The sequence below is a fragment of the Mugil cephalus genome, chromosome 15 (genome assembly GCF_022458985.1).
Source record: "Mugil cephalus isolate CIBA_MC_2020 chromosome 15, CIBA_Mcephalus_1.1, whole genome shotgun sequence".
Classification (NCBI taxonomy): Eukaryota; Metazoa; Chordata; class Actinopteri; order Mugiliformes; family Mugilidae; genus Mugil; species Mugil cephalus.
The window spans coordinates 21,216,717-21,231,758 of record NC_061784.1 but is presented as its reverse complement, the minus strand read 5'-3'; the positions used below and the strand labels follow the sequence as shown (position 1 = coordinate 21,231,758).

Below are 15,042 nucleotides of genomic sequence, written 5' to 3'. Positions count from 1 at the left end.
CAGATATTTTAAATATTAGCGTTGGTAATTTATAGTTAACAAGGCTGTTCTTTAGGAGAATTAGTAGAGTTGGGGCCACTTCATTGACCATTTATAACAAAAAAAAAGAAAAACATGACAGCGGCAACGTACTGAATAAGCGCTGATTTTTTTTATTTATTTTTATTTAAAATCTGTTTTGTTGCTACATAATTTGTGCAGGTTGTCAGATCGACACCAATCTTTTTCCGCTCAGTTGTATCTTACTGGTCATTTGCACTAATTCCATTGTTTTCTCCCCCCTCTCCCTTAATTTCCTCCCTTTCAGCTGGCCCCTTCCCCAGCTGGACCCCAGTCAGATCAGGCTGATTGTGTACCAGGACTGCGAGAGGCGTGGCAGAAATGTCCTCTTCGACTCCAATGCCAAAAAAAGGGGCACGGAGGAAACCCCCATTACCGTAAGTCACAAGTTCATGCGTGTAATTCAACGGGTCAGCTGCTTGGAGGCTATTTAAAAGCTTTTAAATAGCCTCCAGCTATAAGATTTCCTTGATACGAAATCCAGCCCCCGTTCATTATACTTTATTACCTGCGTTAAGTTACTGGTGCTTTTTTTTGTCCTTCAAAGACAGAACAGATGAGCAGAGAGGAAACATGTCGTGCAGAAAGTCATGTGACTGCATAAGACGTAAAGACAGGGAGTGTAGTCGTGCGGCAGGTCCTGTTTGTGGGTGTTTTATTGTTTATGAATGAGCTTTGTCTCGGAGAATGTCGAGCAGGTAGTGTGTCACTAAGCACAGCACACCCACTTTAACCAGCGACGGATTGTTTTATTACGAGCCTTTATCAAGCTACGTGCAACAATAGTTGTCAATTATGTCGTTATGCGAAGTGCTTTAGGTGTGTGGCCTCTCACATGATTAGTTTTATTTTAATTTTTTTATGCCTTTACTCCGTTCCGTGTGAATTTCTGCAGAACCAGCCTGATATTTTCACGAGGCCGAGGCCGTGTGTTTTCTGTGCGACTCTGACCGGTTTGTTCTGGCGCTCTTATCTCCAATAATAATAGCTTCAGCTGACAGCCCATGTGTAAGCAGCATTCTTTCATCCTCACATGACGGCCGTGTCACTCACTGTCTGTCTGTCTTTTTATCTCGCTCTATCTCTTGTCTGTCTTCATCTGGCTCTGCTTTGGTCTCACACTCTTTCTAAATTTTCCGCCCTGTGTGTTCATGGGCTCTCCCCGCTCTCCGTCTGTTTCTTCTCAACGTCCCGATTATCGATCCCTGCTTTTCTAATTTCCTACTCCTTCCTCTTTTATATATATATATATATTTTCCTCTCCTTCTCTTTCATTTGAACGTACAAAATCTCTTCCTTTCCGACCTCCTCCTAAATCTTTTGCTGCTTTCTTTATATTCCCTCGCCTTGTCTCGGCTGTCATCCACCTGCCTCATTATCGCGTCCACAACCTTGCCGTCACGCGTGTGCTCACCCTCCCGGTGACCGACGCTTTGTGTCCCTGACATTGAATTTGTCCAATTCCTCAACTCGTTCCGCTCCTCTCCCGCGGATTTACCGAAGCGGCCGCATTGGGATTTGGACGGGTGCCACATATAGATCCGCGATGAAAAGAGTTATGCGTCTTCGCGCTGGGACATTTGTTTGAAGCACAGACAAAAAAAAAAAAAAAAATAGAAAAATGCACTAAGTAAAAGGGGTCAACGCCCTGTGTTTGGGTTTTGTGCGGCATGTCAATATTTTGGGTGCATTCTGCTTTGTTAGGGCTTTCCCTGCATCTTCTATCACATGATGACTTGTTTTGTCAACTCGGAGGAATTTATTTTGGAGAGCTCAACTGCTTGGACGTGCAAAGCACGGAGGGAAGAGAGACACAAGCAAAGGAAACAAGAAAACAAACAAACAAACTAAAAAAAAAACTGTTTAGCGACTGAAAATAAATAGATGTTTTAAAGGAGAGAGAGGAAGCTGCAGGAATCGGAGAGGGTTGGAGTGGTAGAAGGAGGGAGGGAGGGAGGGAGGGAGGGACTGATTGCAGTGCTGCTCAGTCACGAGTTGTGGAGAGGAGTCATATGACTGGCAGTCACATGCTGCTGGACTCTGTGTACATACCTCACACTGCACTGCAGCGGACACACACAGACACACACACCCATGTGCATACGTGCAAACTGAGGCGCAGCTCGCTCAGGACGAGGGCGGCTTCGTTAGCGCGTTGCACGTTTTTAATGCGTGCAGCAAAATGACTTTATTTTCCTCTCTCTTTTCCCTCGTTCCTCTCTTTTTTCATTGACGGCAACAGTGTTTTCAAGTGAGCCATTACCAGAGCCCAGCCAGCGCACGCACACACGCACACACACAAACACACACACTCCCTCTGCACCCTCCCAAATGCATTCCTCTTGAATTAGCTGCCAAGTTAAGAAGGCACATGACACAGGCTGATTGAGCTCACATTGCTTTTAGTTAGCTGTTTACACAAGTGCTTCTGGATTGGGTTTCTACACTGTTTGCCCTGCACAGTTCCACTTCATTTTTTTTTACTTTTTTACCCCCATTTGGTAGTTTACTGCAAATCAGCTGGTTACATTTTATTTTCAGGGACTAAAACATCTAGTGACACGTATAGATGTGTCTTTGTTTTGTATTTAACAAACACACTGTGCTCTGAGTCATTTGTCAACATCATGCTCTGTAATTAAATCAATTCCCCCCAAAAAATGTTATCCCACACAGGCCCCTTAAAGCTTAAATAATTAAAAGCATCTATTTGATGGTTTGACGTATGGACTGCAGCACCGTTACCACTGGTTTTTTTATTGTTTAACCTCCAATGTTTTAATTTTTAGTGACGGCTGCGAAATGGAAACAGTCCGTTTCAGCGACTCTGCGTTTGTTGCAGTTGGATTAACATGTTCCTTTCTTTGTTTTTGTCCCTCAAGAGCACCGAGGGCCATGTGAAGATGTTCGGAAAATGCTGCCAGCTCCGACCCACAGGAGGCAGCAGCAGTTCCCTGGACAGTTCCTCTTCCTGTACGTCAGAAACCAAGGAAACCAAGGAGCAGGGCCTCCGCTACCAGGTAAGACTCGGAGACAAGTGTATTTATTCCACCAGGTCATTGTTTTTTTTTGTGGAGGTTACAAGATCCCTCTCCTCTCCTCTCCTCTCCAGGGTTCAAGGTGTTCCTCAGATGTGGTGATGCTGGGGGAAATGATGTTTGGCTCTGTGGCCATGAGCTACAAAGGCTCAACGCTCAAAATCCACCAGATCAGGTAAGGACACACATGCTGTCTATTAAGGAGACGAGAGAAACGAGAAAGAAGAAGTTGTGATTTGATGAGTTAGAAGACGAGACAAATTGAGGGTGGGTGTGAAAGAGGCATAAGCACCCGCATGCTGATGATCTCTGTGCCATATCAGATCGCCGCCTCAGCTGATGCTGAGTAAGGTCTTCACCGCCCGGACGGGAGGCAGCGTGTACGGCAGCCTCAACACGTAAGTGCTCACATGCTTATCAACACTGGCACATTTTTTCCCCTGTGCTTTCTGTGGCGGCCTTTTTTCCGTCAGGCAGCAGATGCAGATACGTTTTTTTTTTTTATCCCACTTTCCATCGAGTCTTTATTTACTGTTCCTCGTATAGGCCCTTTACACACTGTAGTGAAAATAAAGTCACCTTTAGTGTTTACAGTGTAATTGTTTTATGGGATCACGAGATAAACTTTTTTTGGTTTCATTCCCACACAGGTTACAGGACAGCCTGGAGTTCATCGGACAGGACAGCAACACGCTAAAGCCTGATCAAAACACGGGGCCCAACAGTCTCCTAGGGAACATAGGTAACCATAGCAACCCAGAGGCACACCAAACCTCCATTAGCCGCTAGCGATAGCCCCCCGTTTCCTCTCAGTTTTACTTGCAAGTTATAAGTAGAACGATGTCACAGTCGTACGTCCCTGTAGTGGTTTTGTTGTTTTATCACTAATAGGAAACTGAATAAAATGTAACTGGAGGTCGTTACACAGTCGAAGGGTCTTGGTCGACCACTGAAGCTGTTGCAGATGTTGTCTCTCGACTTTAACGTTCCCCTTTTGAAAACAAACTATGCTGGACAGACTCTGCCAACAGCTCGTTTATATCTCTGCAATTTAGTATCACCAAGTATGACCATTTTTTTTTATACTGGCGGTCAAACTCTGAGGGGTTCCTACACAGAAAAGTATGGAATTTGATTTTTATGAATTTCCAGGTCTGGAAACGTGTGGAAGATGCAAACTTAAACATTTAACAAGACTGTTATATATCACTGAATTTATCTGGGCTTGATCTTAACTTATCTGTAAGAGCCACATTAGCTGTAATCTTCTGGCGAAATAACAGCATATATATATATTTAGATTAGAAGTCTGGAAATTAAGGTTTGAGTTTTCGAATGTGTAGGAACCCTGGGTGCAGACATCCAGTAATAACATGAACAACTGTTGGCAAATTCTGTGTTTTTGTGCATTTCTCCTGACATCCTCACAGAAAAAACAACAAATATTTACTTGTTTAAGTCACATCATCTAAAATCCTGATCAGTAATGAATCTGTTATAATAGTCCTTTCTTTGTGTCGGCTGTATTTTCTGTGAGTGATACCAGCTTTCTTAATTGTCTGTCTGACTTTAATTCCAGAGTCAAAAAAAAAAGTAAAAATCTCCTGCAACTAACGAGACGGTTGAACAACAGGAGGCAACCGGCTTTTTCCTCCTTATTCGTTCACTAATCATGAGTCTCATTGTTCCTCCTCCTTCTTCCCCTCTTCCTCCCGTTCTCCTTTTTTTTTTTTTTGTTTCTCCATGTTTTTATGTTTGTGCTGCGCAGGATTTTCTCAGCTCTGCAGCCCTCGACGGGCCTTCTCTGAACAGGGCCCTCTGCGCCTCATCAAGAGCGCCTCTTTCTTTTCAGGTTGGCGCTTAAAGCTGGCCCTGACTGCTGTCTGCCAGTTGCATGCGTGTGTGTGTGTGTGGTGTGTAGGTTGTAGATGGAGGAGGAGTAGTCGTGGTTGTACAGGACTCTCAGCGGCTGCATGACTATGATGGGATAGTAGTAGTAGTAGTAATAGTCGTAATAACACAAAATAGTACAGCATGTCTATGAATAACTTGGGTCAGATAGTAGCTGCAGAAATAATTCTTTGATGTGGTTTTACATTAGACATCAAACACAAGATGTCTTTTTATATATATATATATATATATATATATATATATGCTCCTAGACTCTAGAAGCTTTATTTGCCAATTGTGATTCACGTAATTTGCCGTGGACCTAAACAAAGGGGAGAATCGTGGAAGCATTGTGACGTCTTTCTTCCCTTTGTCCTCCTAATGGCAGTATCAAATACCACGACTTGAGTCACGAAGTTTTCTCAGTAGTATCTGGCCCAGTCTGCACACAGGAATGCATGGGGTTTTTTTTTTTTTACTGGTGTTGGTGGCTGTATCGTTAGTCATGTTGTTCGGAGTTTCCTCTCCTTTTTTCTCGCTGTTCACTCGCACACTTTCGACTAACGCCGTGTCTTTCGCAGTGACCGTGATACATGGGCGATGACGTTGAGCTTTATTTGACGTAGTTACTTTTAACTTTTTTATTAATACATTAAGCATAAATCCTCTCATGGAGGAGCCTCCCTCTATGGAACTAACCGCTAATATTTTAGACACAATCTCTTCTAAATGCTTCGTTTTGGAGGTTCGCGGCAGTAAAAACCTGTCCGTAGTTTCTGCTGCAGGTCTCGCCCATGTATCATCACTGTGAAGAGATGGACCATTTCAGCTTGGTGTTTCCTAGCAAAGTGAATAAGGTCTTATCTGTCTACACGTTGTCATTATTTGGTATGATATGCTGTACAGCGTAGGGCTTCAGCAGGGTTCTGTATTAAATTTTGCATAGTTCTGTGTATAAATATACATTATTATCATCATTTTGCATCCTATATTAAGCCTTATCCCTTTACTAACATATGTTGGATCCATGTTGATATGTAATTTAAAAACAGACTATTCAGTGGTGAATCCCATGTATGTCTATGTTTACAGCAGTTGCATGAACACCCTACTGCTGCACATGTTTGGAATAAAAAAAAGTTTAATATTGAATGCAAAATGATAATAATCATGTATATTTATGAATAGCACTAGGCTGAGTTTAATATAGGACACATATAATAATAACTTCTCCAATAACTAAAAGTTTTAAGTGAGCAAGCTTAACAAAAAAAAAAAAAGAGCACAGAAAGAACCACTCGGATGAATAAATAAACTCAACCTGAACTTCTCACGTTCACATTTAGACGCTGCATTTGTTTTCACACCTCGGCTCTGTGAGACACATTCACGTTTTACCTATTTAACCCGAAAGAGTCGACAGGAAGGATATTTGAGAACAAAAAAAAAAAAAAAAAAAAAAAAAAAACCCTCTGACATCCGTACTATGTGGTCAGTTGTATCAAAGCTGCTGCCTCTGATGCCACTGTCGATAGCGACAGTGAGTCGTTGAGCAACAGGCTGTTTCGGCCGTAGTACTTTTTGTTTTGCCTCGTTTGAAGCACTTCCTGTTTTTGCTGAGTGTGCACGAAAGGCATGAGAATCAATCAGTAGCAGCTCATTCACAGGAGAAATTAGCCTCCACCTGTTTGAGTTAGTTTATCAAAGAGTTCTTTTGAATTGCACTGCATTAAAATCGTGAGCATGTTGCACACGATTAGCAGTAGCTAAAAGTTTGCTAAAGTAATTTTTTTGTTTCACCAGAGGGACAAATCGAGATTGTATTTCTGTTGCTCTGGTATAGCCTCTAAATAAAAGTGAAATAAAGGAGAAGTGTTAGATTTATCAGTCTTCAGAGCATTAGTCTCACATGTTTTCTTTTCTTTTCTTTTATCCCCCCCTCCCCTTCTCCTCTTCTGCATCCTCCAGGCCACAGCCACCCCATGGACATGCCTGGCCGCGGGCTGCACGACGAGCGGGACAGCGGCATCGCCAGGTCAGGTAGGTTAATGAGACTAGGATCCCAAGCCCGGATTGACCCACACTCGACACACAAGGCTTTAACCCCCGACCGCAGAGCGGAGCTTTCAGTCGTGCTTATGTTTATTCTCGTCAAGGAAAAAGAGGACACATTGGATTTACCTGCCTACCCCCCTTTCTTCACCTTGACCAAATCAGAAGCTCCCAACCAAATGCTTTTTTGATCTCGTCGTGTGGATTTCACAAATCACGAGCCGATGCGGCTGATATTTATTCTCGAGCCCTCACTGTGTCAAAGTGTGTGACCTGCTTTAACTTCCCGAGGTCGAGGTCGAGAGCCTGAACGCTTACAAAACGCACGAGGTTGTTCATTAATGAGAGAAACTCCCGATGCAGACGAGCTCTAAAAGAGAGAGACGTAAAAAAAGATGTTGAGGTCAAAGAAGCTGTTGAGTGAGGAACAAAAAATACTGTGGAAGCTGACCTCTGCCCTCCCCCTCTAGGCTCTACTCCCCCCCCACCCTCTTCTATAAACACCACTATGCCCCAGTGGCATGACTGGCATGAGGGGAATTCAGCTTTCTACTCAAACATGGGTCACATGCGCAGGATTAAATATAGCGGCTCTAAAAAACCCGCTACTAGTAAATGAACTTCTAATTCCAGCCTCTCGTCTGCCTCCTTATCTAACGCAGCCTCCTCTCTTTGATATTTACTGCAGTTTACTCTCTATGTGTCGCCCGTTGTTGTGTTTTCACACACATACCAGATCCCACAACCTCTGAACGGTTCGCGTGAGCGTTGATCTGCCTCGGGCTGTAAATAACTGCGTATTCCATGCGTCGCCGTTGCGTTGTGGCGTTAATTAATTCTGCTGCGAAGCTATGTCGCCCGACCGCCGCAGCATGTGACTGTTAGCGGGGCGGCTGATATCACCTTAAAGCTATGCAGTCATTACGTAGGAATGCGCCACACTGGTTCGCACCTCTTCATCTTCTTTTCCTTCGTCCCATTAAGAGGACTTTTTGTTTTCTGTTCCGTCCCGCTCTGTGTAAACGACATGTCATTGAGAATGAGTAACCCCGCACACTTGCCGTCTGACTCACTCTTGTCCTTTTTACTCTTCTGTCACCCACCATCCCTCCTCCCCATCTGTTCTCCTCCTCCTCCTCATTCCTGCGCTCTTGATTTGTCTAACTGTTCTCTTTATTCCTCTCTTCTTCCCTCCTCCTCCTCCTCCTCCATCTGTCCTTGCAGCGTCTCTCAGCAGCCTGTTGATCACTCCCTTCCCGTCCCCCGGGTCCTCGTTGACCAGCAGCTGTGCGTCCAGCTACCAGCGCCGATGGCTCCGCAGTCAAACCACCAGCCTGGAGAACGGCGTCTTCCCCCGATGGTGAGGCAACACGTACCGACGCCTCCTACATTTCAATTTCAATTTTTCACTTCATTTATTTATTTAGGCAGCGACCGTGTACATCAGTGAACATTCCTTTCAGGAAACAAGAGAGGAAATGGAGACGGACCCGACTGCAGCCAAGGCTTGATTTACATTTGTAGTCAGTCCCCTCTGCCAGATGTTAATCAGCATCGTTCCCAAAAACAAATAATACAGTACACATAAAATATGCAAGTACATAGTTCTTGTTGTTGATGATCTGATGTAGTTGTTACCAAAAGTGGATATAAGGACATAATAAAAATAATAATAGATAAATATAAAAAAATATGTATAAATAAAAACTAAAATAAATAAATATGGAAAATATGAAAGATATATATATACACACATATATATAGGGGCGAAAAAACGAAAAAGAAAGTGCCAGCTGGCTGAAAATGAACTTGCACAATAGAAATAAACACGCGCAAGTCTTTCGTAACTTGTATGCACTCAGGTTTGAAACTATGTAATTATTATCATCTCTGTGAAAAATAATTATAAATATAAAACACTCTCATACTGTCATACGAATGCCCCCCCCCTCCCCCGGCTTTTATTTCTGCTCAGAGCCTCTGTTTTGCTTTTGCTTAAAGTTTATCTTACTGGGACTTCCTCAGAATCCTAACATGCAGCTGGGAAAACGACACAGTGCTGCTAAAACTGTATCTGTGTTCACAAAGACAAACACTTACACACACACACACACACACACACACACACACACACACACACACACACACACACACACACACACACACACATACACACACACACACACACACACACACACAGTGCTGTGACTAGACAGGACACAGTGTTGGCCCGTCACTATCAACACCGCCAATGAAACCTGTGTAGCAGCTGAGTTAAAAGCCTCACCGCATGTTTTCTTTACGTCACAGACGTACTTAGATGTGTTCTACTTCACTTGAAATACGTAAATATGTTTAAAAGCTCACTGGTAATCTTTTTATATCATGTTTGAGCAGGGGCGTTACTAGGTTTTTAGGACTGGGGAGGCTCAGCCCCCCAGGAGATACACAGGGATGTGAGCGTACGTAGCGCCGAGCTAACAAAGGCTGAGAATTTATTTACTGTTATTATTTCAGTCTGTCTTACACAATTAAGTAAAGAGAAATGGTTTATGATCATAAATAATGACTTATTTAAACCCATATTCTTGCCAATTTGTATTGAATTTGTCAAAATAAAATGGGCTGAACCTCCACTAAAAATAGGTTTAACGACGCCAGCGACCGAGATTTAAATATCAAGCAGCCACAGACTCATTCCTGCCTTTGTCTCTGCTCCGTCCCGACCAGGTCGGTGGAGGAGAGCTTCAACATGTCCGACGAGAGCGGCGGCCCGAGCCTCGGCGCCGCCCGCAAGAAGAAGATCGCCATCGGCGTCATCTTCATGCTGTCGCCCAACCCCGAGGAGAACAGCCGCTTCCAGGACTTCTTCTTCTCCCACTTCCCCCTCTTCGAGAGTCACATGAACAAACTGAAGAGCGCCATCGAACAGGTGAACGCGCTGTGCTTCTCGTTTGTGCGTTTTAGTTTATGTTTTTACTGCGTTTATTATTCTCGGGCGTTGGAGATTAGCCTGCCAGTGAAATCCACCCACCGCATCACTGACGCATGAACAGAATCAAAATGCAAACCGTACACCCGCTGCTGTCGTAACGAGCGCAGCCGGTGTCAGATTGACTGGTCAATGGTCATACCTTGTATATCTGTGGTTTTGTTTACTGGTGTCTGTTCCTGGCACAGCAATAGTCCTGGGTGGCGTCCAGTTTTACCCACCGCCCTCCTTGTTGCCCCCCCTCCCCGTATAATCTCCCTTACAGATTCCTAAGTTCAACAGCTTGGGGTGCCAAATATCTAAAAGTGCATTTGTGTTGTGTCACTCTAAAGGCCATGAAGATGAGTCGGCGATCAGCTGATGCCAGCCAGAGGGCCCTGGCCTACAGCCGCATGGTGGACGGACTCAACGAGTTCAGGTTTGGAAAGCAAATCATCTTTATCTTTAATTATCGTCGTCTCTCGTTTCTCCTCGGAGGCGTGCGCCTTTCAGCACAGTTAGCGTTTGAGGAAGTGTTTACACTGGCAGTGGGGGGAATAGCAAACTTTATATGTTTATGGCTGAGCTTAGTCCGCAGTGTGACAACGAAGCAGGAAATACGACAATACGTTTCCCACAGGAGACAAACAACCAAACACAATAACTCTTTGTTTTTTCTTTTTCTTTTCGTGTTTATTAAAAACTCTCCCTCTCTCTCTCCGTCTCTCAGTTCACCACCTGTGCCATTCAGTTTCTATGTACTTTAGCCAAACATTATTTCCTTGGGTACATAGCTGAGTCTCCACATCATGGAAACGTTTTCACATTTAAAACCCCGTTTCCAGGAAATGGATACTGCGTGATAAATATAGATCTCCCCACTACAAACTTCTGCACATCATGTGGTTTGCAGGGGTTTCTTTTCACGTATCCGTGGGTGATGCTGGCATGATATATGATAATATTCAGGGGCAGAGTAGCTGCTACGCTGCACTGGGAGAAGGACGAGGAAAAGATTGAAGAAACTTTTTTTGTATTATTTATAAACCATCTATAAAAATAAAATTGTTCAAATGAAGTTCACCCGTATCTTAAGGGCTTAACACCCCGTTTTATAAAAAGCTTGTTTATTGCATCGCATCCATCAAGACTTATTCATGTTGAGGTGCTGACATTTATGTGCTCGAGGTGCGCCGGGGTTTCTTTTTCTAATACGCAGAAGGCATTAAACTGGCCACTGAGAACATGTGAAGAAGATTTACCTGCCACAAAAGGCTCCCAGGAAAAAAGAGGAAACCTCCTTATCAGCCCGGTTAATAATTAATGAGCGCACACCTCCACGTGAGAGGATACGAGTGACGCTGACAATCTCTGACCCCACCTAACGCAAGTAATGATTAAAACGTTCGCACCAAATCCGGTTGGTAAGAAAAAAAAAAAAAAACAGAGAAAGCTTATTTGGTAGTTGCTTCTCAACACTCCCCCACTGCCCTCATTAACTGCATTGCCTAAAAGAAGATGTTCTATTTAGACCTTTTAGAACAGTGGTTCCAAGTATTGCGCTGACACGAAGAATGAAATCATAAATTTGTCCTTAGTGGACTCCCAGTGTTGTCTGTGTGCGTGAGACGTGCCCAGTATTGCATTACTTTTTAATGCCTATTACACACACAGACTTATTTTGCATGACATGCCTGTCTCCACCACGACTTTCACTCGCTATATACACACACACACACACACACACACACACTGGTAGGCAGTTCCCTGTCTGAGGTCCTGTCATTGCTGCAGTCATATGCCTGTTGACAGCCGGCCCTCTGCAACCCAAGCCCGCTGAGTGGCAACCCTATCTGCCTCAGACACCGGTCACGAGCACCATGAATAGTAAATAACACGAAGAGTGCCAGCGGGAGAAACGCTGGTGCCCTGCACGAAAATAAAAAAAAAAATAAAAAAAAATAAAAAAAATCTCACCTTCAGACAGCTGCTAAGTAAGTGTAAGGCTAGCTACCTTTTCCATTGACTTCATGGAACATTGCAGGGAGAAACTGGAAGAAAAGTCTTTCCTTACTGGCGAAGTGGCTTTGACGTAGTTGGGACAGCGAGCACGTACACACGCCCATGCGTGCTGGCAAAGATAAGCTGCACACTTAGCGGAGGCATGTGTACATACTGGTTACGTTAGGGATGAGACGAAGTGTGCGACGGCTCTGCAGCGTCGGTTAATTGGCAGATTCTGGCGTAAACTGAACCGGAGCCAGGAAAGTTAAGCCTGCCCTACAATTTTACTTTTTTCGGTTTTAACATACGTGGTAATAGTGGTGAAGCGATGGTACCGTGTTACTTACTCTGAATCCGAACTGTTTGCATAGAGGTTCCCTTTTATTGGAAGCCAACGATACTAAAAATAACACATTAAGAACGTTGGCCAGTAATTGCAGTTGGAACATTTCGGTGACCATAGCGGCGCGGCTTAACCTGCAGTATTTACGAGGCTCTTTAAATTAGCGTATGAAGCGAGGCCATAAATGAAGTCAGAGATGTTCGAGTCGTCACCGTCCATAGGGAGGTAATTCAAATCTGCCCCCCCGCCCCTCCCTGCCCTCCCCCCCTCAGCCTGATGCGTCAGTTTAATTTCACATCACAGACGTGCTCTTTAAAGTTCACCTGAACAGCTGCTGCTGCAGAGAGGCTGTGACTAGATTTCCTTGCTCGGGGTTTCGGCCGATGCGTGCACACAGCGGGGTCTGCTTTGACTTAAAAATTAAACAGATGAGCAGAATCAATGAAGCGTTATCAGGTGATGGGTGCTGCAGATCATTTTTGTCGCCCTGCTGACGTTAAAGCATAAATAGACGTCTATTAGATGTGTTTGATTATTGTCTAATGCTGCAGTTCCTCAATGCACAAGTTAAAAAAAAAGAACATTTAGAGGATATGTTCCTGGTTACATCACCAAACTACTCAACTGTCTCAATATTTGTTCTCTATTTTGGTGAAGCCTCGTACAAGTAGAACAAGGGGTCTGTGTGTTCTCCCTCAGGAAATCTATGATCCAAAAACAGCCCGATCAATCAAATGCTCTACTCCTAATGAAGGTTACTGTGTGACACCTGTGTTTTCTCCCAGTCTGTGTCGCTCTGTGTCCCGCTGGAATCTTTATAGGTCATAGATGTTGTGAGTTTGCTGCAGAATCAAGCTCGGTTACAGCCTGAAATCGAACAATCGGTACAAGGTTTTTAATTTCTAATCGGTGACGGGTCTCCAGAGAATAGAAGGCCTGACTTCAGATTGCAGGTGTAATGTAGATTCAGTGGAGTTAAAGTTAGCATCATCTAATACAAAATTACCCGAGAGGCAGCAGCTGCACTTTTCTTATTTCCACTGTGACTAAAAAGTCCTGATTCTCCACATTCCTCAGTGCTGCAGAGATTCCCCCTCTGCCCCCCTGTGTCAAAGCTTGGCTTCTGGCCGAGACATGCTCACCAACACGCCCCACGTTCCATGGAAACTCCAGTCCTACTCAATGGACAAACGCCACCAGCTGAGCCGCATATAGATGGATGTACACACTCACTGCACAGAAACAAGACACAAAGTTTATGTGTATGTCAAAAGTGCACGCAAGGTCGTAGGATTGTAGCTAACGCACACATACACACACACACACACACAAAGAGGTTCTCCCGTGGCCTCAGCGCAGACAGCAAAGCACTGTGAACTGAGATCTCTTTTGTTTACCCCGAGAGACAATAACGCGCCTGTCCTCTCCTTGTCTGTTTTCTCTTTTTCCCCCCTCGTCCTCTTTCGTTTGCTCTCTCCATGCCCTCTCCCTCTTTCATCCCTCCCTCCCTGCGTCGTACCTCGTCTCCAGGATGACCATCTGCGACCTCTACACCATGCCCCGCGTGGCCGAGCCCGTCTGGTTGACCATGATGTCCGGGGCGTCGGAGAAGAACCAGCTCTGCGGCCAGTTCATGAGGGAGTTCTCCCTGTTGATGGAGCAGGCCTCCAAGAACCAGTTGAGTGTCCCCGCTCGTCCTCGCACCTGTTTCACTGTTTTAGACCTGTTTCAGAGGTTATATTCTAAGCACAGTTATATCAAATGCATTTTATTTATTTCATTTATATCAGGTAATGTAAGTTGCACTTGTGTGGTTACAGAAAACTCAACAGTAGTGGAAACCAAACCAAAAAACTTCTTTAAGAAAGCATTAAAAAGTGCTTTCCACATCTTTGAGTTTGCTCGTACTTCAGTGAAAAGCTTATCGACGGAGGAACACACGCCACACACTGTTCATTCTCCCTCCCACAAACCCCTTTCTTACCCTCAGTCGCGCACACTGAATGTTTTCACTCTCTTCGCATTTACTCGTCTGCCTCAGAAGGAGCTGTGAATGAGCAGATCCCTGCCAGTCTCTAATTGCTCATTGTTTGTCGGTTACAAAACCACGTCAAACCACTGCCGATTGTACATTTATGAATTGGTAGCAAGGCTTTTATTGAACAGGGCGCGCCCGCACAGTTGATTGAAGTAGCGTTCAACTGAACGGAGTTACAGCAAGAAGATTTTTAGGGCCGTGACGCCAGAAGGAACAAGACTGTGTCGTCTGCATATTGGAGGCTTTCGTGCATTTTTCAGATTTTAGAAAAGAATAGTACAAGATTGGAGAGCATCTCCTTTTCGGTGCAAAAAGCACAAGTACATACAAAATAGTGCAAAAAAGGGATACTTTACAAAGACTTACAGCTAAACTTAGAGTACTAATACTAAAAAATATAGAAAATATGCAAAAAAATTATCGAATAAAATATATATTGTTTTTTATAGCAGCAGTGGTAAAGGTGTAAACGTGTATTGCGCCAGGTTTTTAGAATAGACAGGACAGACATAAGAGCTGCATGTTTGTGGTTAGAAGTTTGTTATTGCACATCCTGTGTTATGTAGATTGTTGCATGTGAAAGTTCAGGGTGGTGATGGATTTCGGAAAGAACCTTTTTCGGTCCGTTTGTCCGTGCTCTAAT

The 15,042-nt window shown here is 44.1% G+C and overlaps 1 protein-coding gene across 4 annotated transcripts in view; it reads left to right on the top strand.

The window, feature by feature from the left end:
* fnip1 (folliculin interacting protein 1) overlaps positions 1-15,042 on the top strand; it is a 33,645-nt gene that overhangs the window by 11,096 nt on the left and 7,507 nt on the right. For 3 of the 4 annotated variants that reach the window (XM_047606790.1, XM_047606788.1, XM_047606791.1), the window contains 11 exons: positions 308-437; positions 2,943-3,080; positions 3,173-3,273; positions 3,422-3,496; positions 3,749-3,840; positions 4,867-4,950; positions 6,960-7,031; positions 8,268-8,403; positions 9,774-9,975; positions 10,368-10,453; positions 13,892-14,038. In XM_047606790.1, the coding sequence (XP_047462746.1) occupies positions 308-437; positions 2,943-3,080; positions 3,173-3,273; positions 3,422-3,496; positions 3,749-3,840; positions 4,867-4,950; positions 6,960-7,031; positions 8,268-8,403; positions 9,774-9,975; positions 10,368-10,453; positions 13,892-14,038 (1,263 nt within the window). The remainder of the gene's footprint in view (positions 1-307; positions 438-2,942; positions 3,081-3,172; positions 3,274-3,421; positions 3,497-3,748; positions 3,841-4,866; positions 4,951-6,959; positions 7,032-8,267; positions 8,404-9,773; positions 9,976-10,367; positions 10,454-13,891; positions 14,039-15,042) is intronic. The other variant, XM_047606789.1, reaches the window with a different exon arrangement.